Consider the following 17783-nt stretch of genomic DNA (forward strand, 5'->3'; position numbering starts at 1 on the left):
CCCGGGCCCTCACGTTGGACACCCTTGAATACACGCCACTAAAATAGACACAAACAAACCATTTTCTCATTTATTCCACCGGAAAATCTTCATCAGCCTTATAATGAATATCTTTCTTTAGCGTGATTTTTTTTTTTTTTTTTTTTAAAGCACCGTGACGCGCGCTCCTATTGGCTGGCCGCAGCGTCACGTGGTCGTCGCGACCGTCCGTCTATTTGACAGCCGCGGGATGGCTTGATGCCAGAGGGGGGAACAAGGCACCGAGAAGAGGGGCGAGGAAGAAAAATTAGTATTCTCCTACCAGCTCCGCTATAAATCAATCATGGAGTCGTACGTGGTGAGCTGCAAATATGCTGAGCCGCACTTCCCGCCTTGTGAAGAAGATTACGGCCATTTTGCTGACCAAGGGGGGTTTTATAACGGCCCCCAGGACGGTGGCTGCGCGTACGGCGGCCGCTACCAGGAGGCCGCGTACGCACCCCAGCCCGCCGCCTATGAGCACCCCTTGCAGGGGGCAGCCGGGCATCGCCCCCGTGAGGGAGCCGAGCGCCTGCCCCAGCAAGATGCGCCTTTCCCCGGCGGCGGCGGCGAGCGTGAGGACGCGGCCGGGAAGGAGGCGGGGTACACGCAGTGGATGACAGGCGCCAATAAGCCCGCTCAGGTGCAGCGGAGAGGCGCTGGAGGTGCATGCCAGGCCAAGGACAAGCCGCCCATTGTGGTCTATCCCTGGATGAAGAAGGTGCACATCGCCCACGGTGAGGATTCTAATCTCCACCATTTACACTTTTTACACCTTGGATGTCATTTTATTTTATGTCTGCACCCCCCCCCCTAGACCCCCACCCCCCGGCACCAACAACTCATCAGACCCCCCCACCCCACCCCCCTTCCTCCATGCCTTGTAGTGTTTTGTCCATTTGGGAGCAGCATTTCTTTTGGAGAGTTATTTACGATCGCAGTGAGAGTCAGACAGAATTACAGCCGCTATAAACTTTTATGGCCGTGTGTGTGTGTGTGTGTGTGTGTGTGTGTGTGTGTGTGTGTGTGTGTGTGTGTGTGTGTGTGTGTGTGTGTGTGTGTGTGTGTGTGTGTGTGTGTGTGTGTGTGTGTGTGTGTGTGTGTGTGTGTGTGTGTGTGTGCGTGTGTGTGGGTGTGAACAAAGAGATGGGCTTTAAAAAAGTAGAAAATGGTTCCTTAACCGGTTTGCCGGTCGACCACAAATGGGATTAGAAAATAATAACAATTTTCAATATAAACAATAGGTGTCCATGCACAAATTTAAAGGTGTCAAACTCATTTCAATTAAGGGGCCACATGGCATGCATGCAAGCATGCTCAGAAAATGTCATTTCTGAGCATGTATAATAATATTTACAAATCAATCCATCCATTTTCTACCGCTTGTCCCTTTACAAATCGCCTCCTTAACTGCCTGGATTTGTTATATTTGTAAAAAATAGGAGAAATTACTGTAAAAACTGCAGCTCAGTTGCTACATTTTATATATCGTTTTTTTCCCCATTTACAGTTAGCTTTATGCTGGAACAAAACCCCAAATTTAAATAGATAGATAGTACTTTATTGATTCCTTCAGGAGAGTTCCCTCAGAAAATTAAAATTCCAGCAGCAGTGTACAGAATTGAGAACGAATTGAAAAAGTCAAAAGTAAATAATGGGGGTATAAATGGAAATGAAATAGAACATATTACAATAAGAATACAAATAAAAAAGCAACTATAACAGTAAAAATAAGAATACAACAAGGGAAACTAGGCAGTAATGACCATGTTATGAAAATGTCTTGCAATAAAAGGTAAAATTCTGGCAACCTAGCTGGGAGTTTTAAAAAATCTACAGTGAATTTGATAGTAATTGGCTTTTGCGCTCAAGTCAAGCAGATATTTATCATTTATTTTCAACAAAATTTTTTGGGGAATTAATTATATTCACATATTTTTTTCGTTATTAGATAATAAAGTTTAAGTACTTTATTGACACATTTTCAGGCCCTGAATGGGACAAGCGGTAGTAAATGGATGGATGGATACAATGACACGGCGCCCCAAATTTGGTCCCCGCGCCTTGAGTTTCACATCCCTGCTGATTCACAGAATAGAAAGAACCACAAATGGGATTAGAAATAATAACATTTTCAATATAAACAATAGGTGTCCATGCACAAATTTAAAGGTGTCAAACTCATTTCAATTAAGGGGCCACATGGCATGCATGCATGCTCAGAAAATGTCATTTCTGAGCATGCATAATAATATTTACAAATCCATCCATCCATTTTCTACCGCTTGTCCCTTTACAAATCGCCTCCTTAACTGCCTGGATTTGTTATATTTGTAAAAATAGGAGAAATTACTGTAAAAACTGCAGCTCAGTTGCTACATTTTATATATCGTTTTTTTCCCCCATTTACAGTTAGCTTTATGCTGGAACAAAAACCCAAATTTAAATAGATAGATAGTACTTTATTGATTCCTTCAGGAGAGTTCCCTCAGAAAATTAAAATTCCAGCAGCAGTGTACAGAATTGAGAACGAATTGAAAAAGTCAAAAGTAAATAATGGGGGTATAAATGGAAATGAAATAGAACATATTACAATAAGAATACAAATAAAAAAGCAACTATAACAGTACAAATAAGAATACAACAAGGGAAACTAGGCAGTAATGACCATGTTATGAAAATGTCTTGCAATAAAGGTAAAATTCTGGCAACCTAGCTGCGAGTTTTAAAAAATCTACAGTGAATTTGATAGTAATTGGCTTTTGGGCTCAAGTCAAGCAGATATTTATCATTTATTTTCAACAAAATTTTTGGGGAATTAATTATATTTACATATTTTTTTCGTTATTAGATAATAAAGTTTAAGTACTTTATTGACACATTTTCAGGCCCTGAACGGGACAAGCGGTAGTAAATGGATGGATGGATACAATGATGACACGGCGCCCCAAATTTGGCCCCCGCGCCTTGAGTTTCACATCCCTGCTGATTCACAGAATAGAAAGAACCACAAATGGGATTAGAAATAATAACATTTTCAATATAAACAATAGGTGTCCATGCACAAATTTAAAGGTGTCAAACTCATTTCAATTAAGGGGCCACATGGCATGCATGCATGCTCAGAAAATGTCATTTCTGAGCATGTATAATAATATTTACAAATCCATCCATCCATTTTCTACCGCTTGTCCCTTTACAAATCGCCTCCTTAACTGCCTGGATTTGTTATATTTGTAAAAATAGGAGAAATTACTGTAAAAACTGCAGCTCAGTTGCTACATTTTATATATCGTTTTTTTTCCCCCATTTACAGTTAGCTTTATGCTGGAACAAAACCCCAAATTTAAATAGATAGATAGTACTTTATTGATTCCTTCAGGAGAGTTCCCTCAGAAAATTAAAATTCCAGCAGCAGTGTACAGAATTGAGAACGAATTGAAAAAGTCAAAAGTAAATAATGGGGGTATAAATGGAAATGAAATAGAAAATATTACAATAAGAATACAAATAAAAAAGCAACTATAACAGTAAAAATAAGAATACAACAAGGGAAACTAGGCAGTAATGACCATGTTATGAAAATGTCTTGCAATAAAGGTAAAATTCTGGCAACCTAGCTGCGAGTTTTAAAAAATCTACAGTGAATTTGATAGTAATTGGCTTTTGGGCTCAAGTCAAGCAGATATTTATCATTTATTTTCAACAAAATTTTTTGGGGGATTAATTATATTTACATATTTTTTTCGTTATTAGATAATAAAGTTTAAGTACTTTATTGACACATTTTCAGGCCCTGAACGGGACAAGCGGTAGCAAATGGATGGATGGATACAATGATGACACGGCGCCCCAAATTTGGCCCCCGCGCCTTGAGTTTCACATCCCTGCTGATTCACAGAATAGAAAGAACCACAAATGGGATTAGAAATAATAACATTTTCAATATAAACAATAGGTGTCCATGCACAAACCTAAAGGTGTCAAACTCATTCCAATTAAGGGGCCACATGGCATGCATGCATGCTCAGAAAATGTCATTTCTGAGCATGTATAATAATATTTACAAATCCATCCATCCATTTTCTACCGCTCGTCCCTTTACAAATCGCCCCCTTAACTGCCTGGATTTGTTATATTTGTAAAAATAGGAGAAATTACTGTAAAAACTGCAGCTCAGTTGCTACATTTTATATATCGTTTTTTTTTCTCCCCATTTACAGTTAGCTTTATGCTGGAACAAAACCCCAAATTTAAATAGATAGATAGTACTTTATTGATTCCTTCAGGAGAGTTCCCTCAGAAAATTAAAATTCCAGCAGCAGTGTACAGAATTGAGAACGAATTGAAAAAGTCAAAAGTAAATAATGGGGGTAGAAATGGAAATGAAATAGAAAATATTACGATAAGAATACAAATAAAAAAGCAACTATAACAGTAAAAATAAGAATACAACAAGGGAAACTAGGCAGTAATGACCATGTTATGAAAATGTCTTGCAATAAAGGTAAAATTCTGGCAACCTAGCTGCGAGTTTAAAAAAATCTACAGTGAATTTGATAGTAATTGGCTTTTGGGCTCAAGTCAAGCAGATATTTATCATTTATTTTCAACAAAATTTTTTGGGGAATTAATTATATTTACATATTTTTTTCCTTATTAGATAATAAAGTTTAAGTACTTTATTGGCACATTTTCAGGCCCTGAACGGGACAAGCGGTAGTAAATGGATGGATGGATACAATGATGACACGGCGCCCCAAATTTGGCCCCCGCGCCTTGAGTTTCACATCCCTGCTGATTCACAGAATAGAAAGAACCACAAATGGGATTAGAAATAATAACATTTTCAATATAAACAATAGGTGTCCATGCACAAATTTAAAGGTGTCAAACTCATTTCAATTAAGGGGCCACATGGCATGCATGCATGCTCAGAAAATGTCATTTCTGAGCATGTATAATAATATTTACAAATCCATCCATCCATTTTCTACCGCTTGTCCCTTTACAAATCGCCTCCTTAACTGCCTGGATTTGTTATATTTGTAAAAATAGGAGAAATTACTGTAAAAACTGCAGCTCAGTTGCTACATTTTATATATCGTTTTTTTCCCCCCATTTACAGTTAGCTTTATGCTGGAACAAAACCCCAAATTTAAATAGATAGATAGTACTTTATTGATTCCTTCAGGAGAGTTCCCTCAGAAAATTAAAATTCCAGCAGCAGTGTACAGAATTGAGAACGAATTGAAAAAGTCAAAAGTAAATAATGGGGGTATAAATGGAAATGAAATAGAAAATATTACAATAAGAATACAAATAAAAAAAGCAACTATAACAGTAAAAATAAGAATACAACAAGGGAAACTAGGCAGTAATGACCATGTTATGAAAATGTCTTGCAATAAAGGTAAAATTCTGGCAACCTAGCTGCGAGTTTTAAAATATCTACAGTGAATTTGATAGTAATTGGCTTTTGGGCTCAAGTCAAGCAGATATTTATCATTTATTTTCAACAAAATTTTTTGGGGGATTAATTATATTTACATATTTTTTTCGTTATTAGATAATAAAGTTTAAGTACTTTATTGACACATTTTCAGGCCCTGAACGGGACAAGCGGTAGTAAATGGATGGATGGATACAATGATGACACGGCGCCCCAAATTTGGCCCCCGCGCCTTGAGTTTCACATCCCTGCTGATTCACAGAATAGAAAGAACCACAAATGGGATTAGAAATAATAACATTTTCAATATAAACAATAGGTGTCCATGCACAAACCTAAAGGTGTCAAACTCATTTCAATTAAGGGGCCACATGGCATGCATGCATGCTCAGAAAATGTCATTTCTGAGCATGTATAATAATATTTACAAATCCATCCATCCATTTTCTACCGCTTGTCCCTTTACAAATCGCCTCCTTAACTGCCTGGATTTGTTATATTTGTAAAAATAGGAGAAATTACTGTAAAAACTGCAGCTCAGTTGCTACATTTTATATATCGTTTTTTTCCCATTTACAGTTAGCTTTATGCTGGAACAAAACCCCAAATTTAAATAGATAGATAGTACTTTATTGATTCCTTCAGGAGAGTTCCCTCAGAAAATTAAAATTCCAGCAGCAGTGTACGGAATTGAGAACGAATTGAAAAAGTCAAAAGTAAATAATGGGGGTATAAATGGAAATTAAATAGAAAATATTACAATAAGAATACAAATAAAAAAGCAACTATAACAGTAAAAATAAGAATACAACAAGGGAAACTAGGCAGTAATGACCATGTTATGAAAATGTCTTGCAATAAAGGTAAAATTCTGGCAACCTAGCTGCGAGTTTTAAAAAATCTACAGTGAATTTGATAGTAATTGGCTTTTGCGCTCAAGTCAAGCAGATATTTATCATTTATTTTCAACAAAATTTTTTGGGGGATTAATTATATTTACATATTTTTTTCGTTATTAGATAATAAAGTTTAAGTACTTTATTGACACATTTTCAGGCCCTGAACGGGACAAGCGGTAGTAAATGGATGGATGGATACAATGATGACACGGCGCCCCAAATTTGGCCCCCGCGCCTTGAGTTTCACATCCCTGCTGATTCACAGAATAGAAAGAACCACAAATGGGATTAGAAATAATAACATTTTCAGTATAAACAATAGGTGTCCATGCACAAACCTAAAGGTGTCAAACTCATTTCAATTAAGGGGCCACATCGCTCAGAAAATGTCATTTCTGAGCATGTATAATAATATTTACAAATCCATCCATCCATTTCCTACCGTTTGTCCTAAATTGCCTCACTAACTGATTACTCAACTTTTTTTTTTTTTTTTTTTTTTTTTACATACTTGTAAAAATGGGAGTAATAACTGTAAAAACTGCAGCTCAGTCGCCACATTTTTTATACCGTTTTTTCATTTACAGTTATATGCTGGAAAACAAACAAACAATTAAAAGGTAAAATTCTGGCAATTTAGCTGCAAGTTTGAAAAAAAAAAAATCTACAGTGAATTTGATAGTAATTAGATTTATATATTTGTTTCGTTGTTAGATAAAGTTTAAAAGTACTTTATTGACACATTTTCAGGCCATATATAATGATGACACGGCGCCCCAAATTTGGCCCCCGCACCTTGAGTTTCACATCCCTGCTGATTCACAGAATAGAAAGAACCACAAATAGGATTAGAAATAATAACATTTTCAATATAAACAATAGGTGTCCATGCACAAATTTAAAGGTGTCAAACTCATTTCAATTAAGGGGCCACATGGCATGCATGCATGCTCAGAAAATGTCATTTCTGAGCATGTATAATAATATTTACAAATCCGTCCATCCATTTTCTGCCGCTTGTCCCTTTACAAATCGCCTCCTTAACTGCCTGGATTTGTTATATTTGTAAAAATAGGAGAAATTACTGTAAAAACTGCAGCTCAGTTGCTACATTTTATATATCGTTTTTTTTCCCATTTACAGTTAGCTTTATGCTGGAACAAAACCCCAAATTTAAATAGATAGATAGTACTTTATTGATTCCTTCAGGAGAGTTCCCTCAGAAAATTAAAATTCCAGCAGCAGTGTACAGAATTGAGAACGAATTGAAAAAGTCAAAAGTAAATAATGGGGGTATAAATGGAAATGAAATAGAAAATATTACAATACGAATACAAATAAAAAAGCAACTATAACAGTAAAAATAAGAATACAACAAGGGGAACTAGGCAGTAATGACCATGTTATGAAAATGTCTTGCAATAAAGGTAAAATTCTGGCAACCTAGCTGCGAGTTTTAAAAAATCTACAGCGAATTTGATAGTAATTGGCTTTTGGGCTCAAGTCAAGCAGATATTTATCATTTATTTTCAACAAAATTTTTTGGGGAATTAATTATATTTACATATTTTTTTCGTTATTAGATAATAAAGTTTAAGTACTTTATTGACACATTTTCAGGCCCTGAACGGGACAAGCGGTAGTAAATGGATGGATGGATACAATGATGACACGGCGCCCCAAATTTGGCCCCCGCGCCTTGAGTTTCACATCCCTGCTGATTCACAGAATAGAAAGAACCACAAATGGGATTAGAAATAATAACATTTTCAATATAAACAATAGGTGTCCATGCACAAACCTAAAGGTGTCAAACTCATTTCAATTAAGGGGCCACATCGCTCAGAAAATGTCATTTCTGAGCATGTATAATAATATTTACAAATCCATCCATCCATTTCCTACCGTTTGTCCTAAATTGCCTCACTAACTGATTACTCAACTTTTTTTTTTTTTTTTTTTTTTTTTTACATACTTGTAAAAATGGGAGTAATAACTGTAAAAACTGCAGCTCAGTCGCCACATTTTTTATACCGTTTTTTCATTTACAGTTATATGCTGGAAAACAAACAAACAATTAAAAGGTAAAATTCTGGCAATTTAGCTGCAAGTTTGAAAAAAAAAAAAATCTACAGTGAATTTGATAGTAATTAGATTTATATATTTGTTTCGTTGTTAGATAAAGTTTAAAAGTACTTTATTGACACATTTTCAGGCCATATATAATGATGACACGGCGCCCCAAATTTGGCCCCCGCACCTTGAGTTTCACATCCCTGCTGATTCACAGAATAAAAAGAACCACAAATGGGATTAGAAATAATAACATTTTCAATATAAACAATAGGTTTCCATGCACAAACCTAAAGGTGTCAAACACATTTCAATTAAGGGGCCACATGGCATGCATGCATGCTCAGAAAATGTCATTTCTGAGCATGTCTTATAATATTTACAAATCCATCCATCCATTTCCTACCGCTTGTCCCGAATTGCCTTATTAAATGATTACTCAACTTTTTATTTTTATTTTTTAAAATTTTTTTTTACATATTTGTAAAAATGGGAGAAATTACTGTAAAAACTGCAGCTCATTTACCACATTTTTATACCGTTTCTTCATTTACAGTTATATGCTGGAAAAAAACAATTTAAAAAGGTACAATTCTGGCAATTTAGCTGCAAGTTTAAACAAATCTACAGTGAATTTGATAGTAATTAGCTTTTGGACTCATGAATCAAGCAGCTATTTATTATTTATTTTCAACAAAAAATGTTTGGAATTAATTATATTTATATATTTGTTTCGTTATTAGATAATAAAGTTTAAGTACTTTATTGACACATTTTCAGGCCATATAAAATGATGATACGGCACCCCAAATTTGGCCCCGCGCCTTGGGTTTCACATCCCTGCTGATTCACAGAATAGAAAGAACCACAAATGGGATTAGAAAATAATAAAATTTTCAATATAAACAATAGGTGTCCATGCACAAACCTAAAGGTGTCAAACTCATTACAATTAAGGGGCCACATCGCATGCATGCATGCTCAGAAAATGTCATTTCTGAGCATAATATTTACAAATCCATCCATCCATTGTCTACCGCTTGTCCCAAATTGCCTCATTAAATTATTTTTTTTAAATATTTGTAAAAATGGGAGAAATTAATGTAAAAATTGCAGCTCAGTCGCCACATTTTTTATACCGTTTTTTTTCAGTTATATGCTGGAAAAACAACAACAATTTAAAGGTAAAATTCTGGCAATTTAGCTGCAAGCTTAAACACAGCGAATTGGATAGTAATTAGCTTTTGGACTCATAAATGAAGCAGACACTTATTTTCAACAAAAAATGTTTGGAGTTAATTATATGTATATATTTGTTTCGTTATTAGATAAAGTTGAAGTACTTTATTGACACATTTTCAGGCTATATATAATGATGACACGGCGCCCCAAATTTGGCCCCCGAATTAGAAATAACATTTTCAATATAAACAATAGGTGTCCATGCACAAACTTAAAGGTGTCAAACTCATTTCAATTAAGGGGCCACATCGCATGCATGCATGCTCAGAAAATTTAATTTCTGAGCATGTATTATAATATTTACAAATCCATCCATCCATTTTCTACAGCTTGTCCCAAATTGCCTCATTAAATGATTTTTATTTTTTTAGATGTTTGTAAAAATGGGAGAAATTACTGTAAAAACTGCAGCTCAGTCGCTACATTTTTTATACTGTTTTGTTTTCATTTATGCTGGAAAAAAACAATTTAAAAAAGGTACAATTCTGGCAATTTAGCTGCAAGTTTAAACACATCTACAGTGAATTTGATAGTAACTAGCTTTTGGACTCATGAATCAAGCAGCTATTTATTATTTATTTTCAACAGAAAATGTTTGAAATTAATTATATCTATATATTTGTTTCGTTATTAGATAATAAAGTTTAAGTACTTTATTGACACATTTTCAGGCCATATAAAATGATGATACGGCACCCCAAATTTGGACCCCGCGCCTTGAGTTTCACATCCCTGCTGATTCACAGAATAGAAAAAAACACAAATGTGATTAGAAATAATAACATTTTCAATATAAACAATAAGTGCCCATGCACAAACTTAAAGGGGTCAAACTCGTTTCAATTTAGGGCCACGTCGCATGCATGCTCAGAACATGTCATTTCTGAGCATGTATTATAATATTTACAAATCCATCCATCCATACCGCTTGTCCCTTTACAAATCCCCTCATTAAATGATTACGCAACTGCCTGGATTTGTTATATTTGTAAAAATGGTAGAAATTAATGTAAAAACTGCAGATCACTCGCCACATTTTTTATACCGTTTTTTCATTTACATGCTGAAAAAAAAAACAATTTAAAAAGGTAAAATTCTGGCAAATGAGCATGCTAGTTTAAAAAAATCTACAGTTTTTTGTTTTGTTACTGTGAATTTGATAGTAATTAGCTTTTGGACTCATAAGTCAAGCAGATATTTATTATTTATTTTCAACAAAAAATATGTGGAATTATTTACATTTATATATTAATATATGTGTTTTGTTATTAGATAATAAAGTTTAAAAGTACTATGACACATTATTTTCAGGTCATATAAAATGAGGACACGGCGCCCATGTGTGCCCATTAAGCCCATTCATAATTTAACAATATGTTCATACCTAAATAGGATTTTATTTGTTTTAATTTGTAAAGAAACTTTGTAGACATGGGTGTAATCATTTGTTCTTATATCTTCTTTCTCCGAAATCTCATGCTCTGTCCAAAACGTGGCCTGGGGCCATTTGTGGCCCACAGCATATTTTGAAATAAAATAAAACCAAAATCAACAGTAAAAATGCAAGAACAAAAATAGCAAAATGACATGATATAATGAGAAAATGATGATATTTTTATATTAATAATACACTTTGTCACTTGTACACAATTTGTATACAAGGCAATTCAAAGTGAAGGCAAAAATAATCATAATTCAGATCAAAAGCATATAATAGTCATCATAAAACAATCATAATTCAAATTAAAGTATTTTCAGTTGTCTTATGCACAATTAAATAAGTGTTACATAATTAAAAGTTAAAGTTAAAGGCCTACTGAAATTAGATTTTCTTATTTAAACGGGGATAGCAGGTCCATTCTATGTGTCATACTTGATCATTTCGCGACATTGCCATATTTTTGCTGAAAGGATTTAGTAAAGAACATGGACGATAAAGTTCGCAACTTTTGGTCGCTAATAAAAAAAGCCTTGTCTGTACCGGAAGTAGCGAGACGTCACAGGTTGTGGAGCTCCTCACATCTGCACATTGTTTACAATCATGGCCACCAGCAGCGAGAGCGATTCGGACCGAGAAAGCGACGATTACCCCATTAATTTGAGCGAGGATGAAAGATTTGTGGATGAGGAAAGTGAGAGTGAAGGACTAGAGGGCAGTGGAAGCGATTCAGATAGGGAAGATGCTGTGAGAGGCGGGTGGGACCTGATATTCAGCTGGGAATGACTAAAACAGTAAATAAACACAAGACATATATATACTCTATTAGCCACAACACAACCAGGCTTATATTTAATATGCCACAAATTAATCCCGCATAACAAACACCTCCCCCCTCCCGTCCATATAACCCGCCAATACAAATCAAACACCCGCACAACACACTCAATCCCACAGCCCAAAGTACCGTTCACCTCTGCAAAGTTCATACAGCACATATATTTCCCCAAAGTTACGTACGTGACATGCACATAGCGGCACGCACGTACGGGCAAGCGATCAAATGTTTGGAAGCCGCAGCAGCGTACTCAAGGTAGCGCGTATCCAACTCAATGTCCTCCTGGTAAGAGTCTCTGTTGTCCCAGTTCTCCACAAGCATGCGTATCCAACTCAAAGTCCTCCTGGTAAGAGTCTCTGTTGTCCCAGTTCTCCACAGGCCAATGGTAAAGCTTGACTGTCATATTTCGGGAATGTAAACAATGAAACACCGGCTACGTGTTTGTGTTGCTGCAGCCGGCCGCTAATACACCGCTTCCCACCTACAGCTTTCTTCTTTGCTGTCTTCATTGTTCATTAAACAAATTGCAAAAGATTCACCAACACAGATGTCCAGAATACTGTGGAATTTTGCGATGAAAACAGACGACTTAATAGCTGGCCACAATGGTGTCCCAAAATGTCCGCTACAATCCGTGACGTCACGCGCAAACGTCATCATACCGAGACGTTTTCAGCAGGATATTTCACGGGAAATGTAAAATTGCACTTTATAAATTGGCATGTGTTGCAATGTTAAAATTTCATCATTGATATATAAACTATCAGACTGCGTGGTCGGTAGTAGTGGCTTTCAGTAGGCCTTTAAAGTGCCAATGATTGTCACACACACACTAGGTGTGGCGAAATTATTCTCTGCATTTGACCCATCACCCTTGATCACCCCCTGGGAGGTGAGGGGAGCAGTGAGCAGCAGTGAGCAGCAGCGGTGGCCGCACCCGGGCATCATTTTGGGTGATTTAACCCCCAATTCCGACCCTTGATGCTGAGTGCCAAGCAGGGAGGTAATGGGTCCCATTTTTATAGTCTTTGGCATGACTCGGCCGGGGTTTGAACTCACAACCTACCGATCTCAGGGCGGACACTCTAACGCTGACATGTTTTGTCTTTATATGTCTGTTTATTTTTAATAAAAATATCAAAATGCCCCTGCATGCTTTCACTTTTCAGTAGGCGGAAAAAAGTTTGTCTTCAATACTCTTTTCTTCTGCATAATTTATACATTTTCATTATTTTAAACTGTAAAGCACTTAACTTGCCAAAGTGCTAAAACAATAAAGTTTTGATTGACTGATTTATTTAATGGATCTGCATTTTTCCACATTGCATAATGTGTGAGTGGGGGTTGGGGAACAACTCAAATAAATGACATATTTTCCATCTCATTCCAGTCAACCCAAACCACGTGGGCCCGGAACCCAAGCGCCTGCGGACGGCCTACACCCGCCAGCAGGTCCTGGAGCTGGAGAAGGAGTTCCACTTCAGCCGCTACCTGACGCGCCGCCGCCGCCTGGAGGTGGCCCACACGCTGTGCCTGTCCGAGCGCCAGGTCAAGGTGTGGTTCCAGAACCGCCGCATGCGCTGGAAGAAGGACAACAAGCTGCCCAACACCAAGGGGCGCGGCAAGGCCAAGAAAGCCGCCGTGACGGACGGCGTGCACGAGGTCAAGTGACCCCGAGGGGTCCGGGGCCACGTGGAGGTCCTCCAACATGGACATCGTAGCTTAGCTCTTCTGTTATCATGCCAAAAAAAAAAAGTTCTGGATCTTCTCAAACAATTCCTTTCATTCTCATTTCAGGCCATGCAGATGATTTGAGTTAAAGAGAACAGGGTTTGTTTTTGTTTTTCTTCGAAATGATGATGATTATTATTTCTACAGGGTATACGCATAAAACAGGGTTCTATATACAGCTCGGATGTGAGGCTTCGTATGCACGCGACCAAAATGTTTCCACATGAAGGACACCAGAGGCGCCAAATGGACTGACTGTTGATTTGCTTTGCAGCAGGACGAGCAGCCATATTGCACAGCTGAGCTCCAAAAGGTGCTTTTACTTGGAGGGTCTTATAATGCAGCCAACATATTTGTCTCAGGGTCTACTAACAGGGTTTTGTCCATTCTGCATGCTCACTATATAAGAAGAATTATGTCATGTTTGTTTGTTTATTATACTGCCAGTACTTAATTATTTTTTTTTTGTTTAATTTGTATTGTCTTAAAGCATATTTTATTCTTAGTAGCAAATGTGTGTTTTTTTCTATGTGCTCCGTAAAAAAAAAAGAAATTCAACAATGAGCATTCGTGTAAACAATTTTTATATGGGAAAATGTTTTTGATACAAAACTTGCTTGGATAAGTAAATAAAATAAAAATGTACACTAACTTGTCTTGCTATTTTAATTTTTTTTCCAAGATGGTCACAGGATCTCCCTTTGTGTTCTTGATGTTTCCCTTTTGTTTTCATGTGGTTTTTTTTGCATTTTTCACGGGGCGGTTTCCCAGGACAGATTCGCTCTCGTGGCCGAGAGCTAGTGGGCAGCCTAGGACGGAGTCAACTCTCTTGGTCTCTCCGTTGACTCTGGTCCTGTCGCTGGCCGTGTCGTCCCATATCCCAGCAGACCACGACGTGGAGCAGAGGTTCTTAATCTTTTTCACCTTGGGGCCCAACTTTTCCACTACAGAGGGGCCACTGAAATTACACTGAATACACAATCTGACTCTTGATTTTATCCTATTGTTACTGTATTGTTTGGCTATTTTTAACACCCTTCTTAAAACCCATTTTTATTCACTGGCTTTTAACCCAGCATGAGACTTTAAACTGTTTTTAACTTTTTTAACGGTTTTTACTGTTTTTAACTTTTTAACTGCTTTTTATCCAACAAAGTGATTTTAGGGTCATTTGTATTTGCTTTTTCAATGTGTATTTTACTTCTGTTTTAAATGTTATTTTTTAGTCTGTCCTTTGCCTGTATTTATTTGTGGTGTACAGCCCTTTGTTCTTCAACTGTGGTTGTTTTTAAAGGGCTTTATAAATAAAGTTGGTATGGTATGGTTTGGTATAACAATCTACAAGGTTAATATTGTTGGCTTCTCCTTCTTCCCCTCCATTTATCTGCTTTCTTTTGTATTTGGAGTTATCATTACATATATGTATTGTTGCATTTGAAAATCAATCAATCAATTCTTTTATTGTCATTGTCATAATAACACTTAAGTCATACATGTCAGCGAGATTTTGTTTGAGCTTTGTCCAGCGGCATAGAAACTGCATTGAAGTGCAGGTTGACCATAGTTTACAGTTTAGCATTGTTAGGAAGATGGCGAATAAAGGGACGTGCAACAATTGTATTGTTGATAATAGAGGTAGTTTCTGTTGTTATTCATGATCAATAGTGCTATTTCTATTGATATTTGTATTGCTCCATTGGTAGAGTAATAATGTTCATTGTCATTTCTGTATTATTAATATTTATTTCACTAACTGCTTCTTTGCTATAACTTATACCATCATATTTGTACATATCCTATTTGCTGATGTTGTTCTGTTGTTGTTATTATTGTTATGTTTGTCTCTCTGTCTTATCCCTCTCTCGTCCCCACAATTTCCCCCTCTGTCTTCCTTTTTTTCCTCTTTCTATCCCCTCCTGCTCCGGCCCGGCTGCACCAAATAATAATATAAATCCATTTAATGAAGTCAAATACAAATAAGGCAAGAAGAGAAGTATCCCACACTTCTCTTTTGTAAAGTAAATTTGTACAGGGGCATCTACATCAACAATATGATTTGCCTGAGTAGCTGGACAGGACAAAAAATAAAAAATAAAAAAACTCTTGATTTTATTGTACTCAATAATTATATCTAACCTACTTATAGTTTATAATCTTGTCAAAGTAAATGAAAACATGTGTTAATCACAAATATTTATTTAACAATTGTATTGTGCTAAAATAAATACAGAAAATTAATATTGAATATGTTTCCTAACTAAACGGTCAATAAAGTTAAAGTGCAAATAAAAACAGCGCTTCACCGCTTTACTCGTAATTTTTGCGCTTAAAAAAACATGTATGACCTTAGGGTCAGGCTTCTTCTGTTTGTTTATTAGTGTCATTACTGCCACGAGTGGTGTAAAAGTGTATTGCAATTAAGTAGCACGGTGGCCATTATGGACCACAGATGACAAACATATTTTTGGGGGTTCTCTCGGTGGCGCTTACGGCCCAACAATGGGCCCTATGGTTAAGAAACACTGGCGTGGAGCACTGCAGGGCCATCGCGGTGCAGTATGTGGGTGTTAAAATTGTGTTTTTGTTATGTTTGTAACTTAGTTAATATGTTTTATTCATAAAGAGCTTTTCTGCAGATAAAAATCACAAAGAGCTGTACAAAACGTAGGTTAATTAAATTGATTATTATCGTTTGTCTATGCATGGTGCAATCGTATGTGCGCAATGTGTATTATCTATGGCTATTTTTTATTGTTTTTCGTCGTTTTACTTTTATAGCTGTATATAGAAATGGCGCCGCTGAAGTGACATCATGTTTTAAGTTTTTTTAGTTCTTTTTTTTCCCCCTCTTGTTTTCATGCGTTTGTTATACCTACAAAGTTGTGAGATAAATGTCCATTCTGTCCTATTTCAATTGAAATTTACAACCAAAACATTGCAAATTAGTTTGTGTTTTTCTAAACATGGGACGGAAATATGCATGATATCTGACATAATAGCAGCTGGGGGGGTGTTAATTTAATTCAACTGAGCATATATTGATGGCAAAAGTGGTCCGAGCTGTTATTTATTGACTGTTGAAAGAACATTTTTTAACAAACCAAACAGAATGTAAACATTACAAAACGCTGCAAGCATATATAAGTCACACATACATCACACATGCACACAGCAAGTTTGAAGCAGCATTGGGTGGGAAATGAGCGCCACTTGAGAGGCTTTAATTGGGGGCTTCCGTTGGAGACAAATGGGCAGGAAAGAGCAGCCAAGAGATTTATCAAACACTCGAGACTGACCAGAAACATTTGTGCACGTCTTCGGTTGCAGCAGCATTTAATGTATAGTAAATAATAAATAAACAAATTATAATATGTGAACTTCTTCACTGATGTCTATCTTTCTAAAGTTCTACTACCTGAATAGTTTAAATACAGACCAGCAATATATTCAATACGTAAGTTGGATAGAAGCTTAAAAAGACAAAAGGGCGACAAATAGCTTTAATTTACCTTTTTGTCCATCTTGAGTCATGGCTGTTATTTTGTGATGGTCTTCATCTGGTTCTGTTGGAACAAGAGCGCCCTCTCGTGTTCTAATTGTGAACTGCAGCTTAACAGCAAGATATGAGGCAAACATGAGAAAACCAAGATATATCTATCTCCAGATCCAGATCCAGATATATATATATATATATATATATATATATATATATATATATATATATATATATATATATATATATATATATATATATATATACATACATACATATATATATACATACATACATATGTGTATATATATACATACATACGTATATATATATACATACATATGTGTATATATATATACATACATATGTGTATATATATTTATTGATACATATATATATATATGCATATGCATATATATATATATATATGCATATATATATATATATATATATATATATATATATATATATATATATATATATATATATATATATATATATATACACATACATACATACACACACACACACACATTTACACACACATACATATCCATATATACCTACTGTATATTCACATACACACACATCCACTTACA

General features: G+C 36.0%; 1 protein-coding gene and 1 long non-coding RNA gene across 2 annotated transcripts in view; one reads left to right on the forward strand and one right to left on the reverse strand.

Moving 5' to 3' along the window:
* The window catches only part of LOC133657688 (uncharacterized), a 111613-nt gene that overhangs the window by 92386 nt on the left and 1444 nt on the right, over window positions 1–17783 (reverse strand). The window contains exon 2 of the long non-coding RNA XR_009827337.1: window positions 17201–17300. This is a non-coding gene — a long non-coding RNA (uncharacterized LOC133657688). The remainder of the gene's footprint in view (window positions 1–17200; window positions 17301–17783) is intronic.
* On the forward strand, window positions 286–14278 carry LOC133657687 (homeobox protein Hox-D4b-like). The gene is made up of 2 exons (XM_062059306.1): window positions 286–755; window positions 13351–14278. The coding sequence occupies exons 1-2, from the start codon at window positions 323–325 to the stop codon at window positions 13629–13631; spliced, it is 714 nt and encodes a 237-aa protein (XP_061915290.1). The 5' UTR covers window positions 286–322; the 3' UTR covers window positions 13632–14278.

This window comes from Entelurus aequoreus, linkage group LG09, assembly GCF_033978785.1.
Source record: "Entelurus aequoreus isolate RoL-2023_Sb linkage group LG09, RoL_Eaeq_v1.1, whole genome shotgun sequence".
NCBI classification, from domain to species: domain Eukaryota; kingdom Metazoa; phylum Chordata; class Actinopteri; order Syngnathiformes; family Syngnathidae; genus Entelurus; species Entelurus aequoreus.

Excerpts from the sequence above, each read along its gene's own strand:
- LOC133657687 (XM_062059306.1), top strand. The coding sequence starts at position 323 with ATGGAGTCGTACGTGGTGAGCTGCAAATATGCTGAGCCGCACTTCCCG. Across the intron at positions 756-13,350 it reads GAAGGTGCACATCGCCCACG|TCAACCCAAACCACGTGGGC; the intron begins GTGAGGATTCTA and ends ATCTCATTCCAG.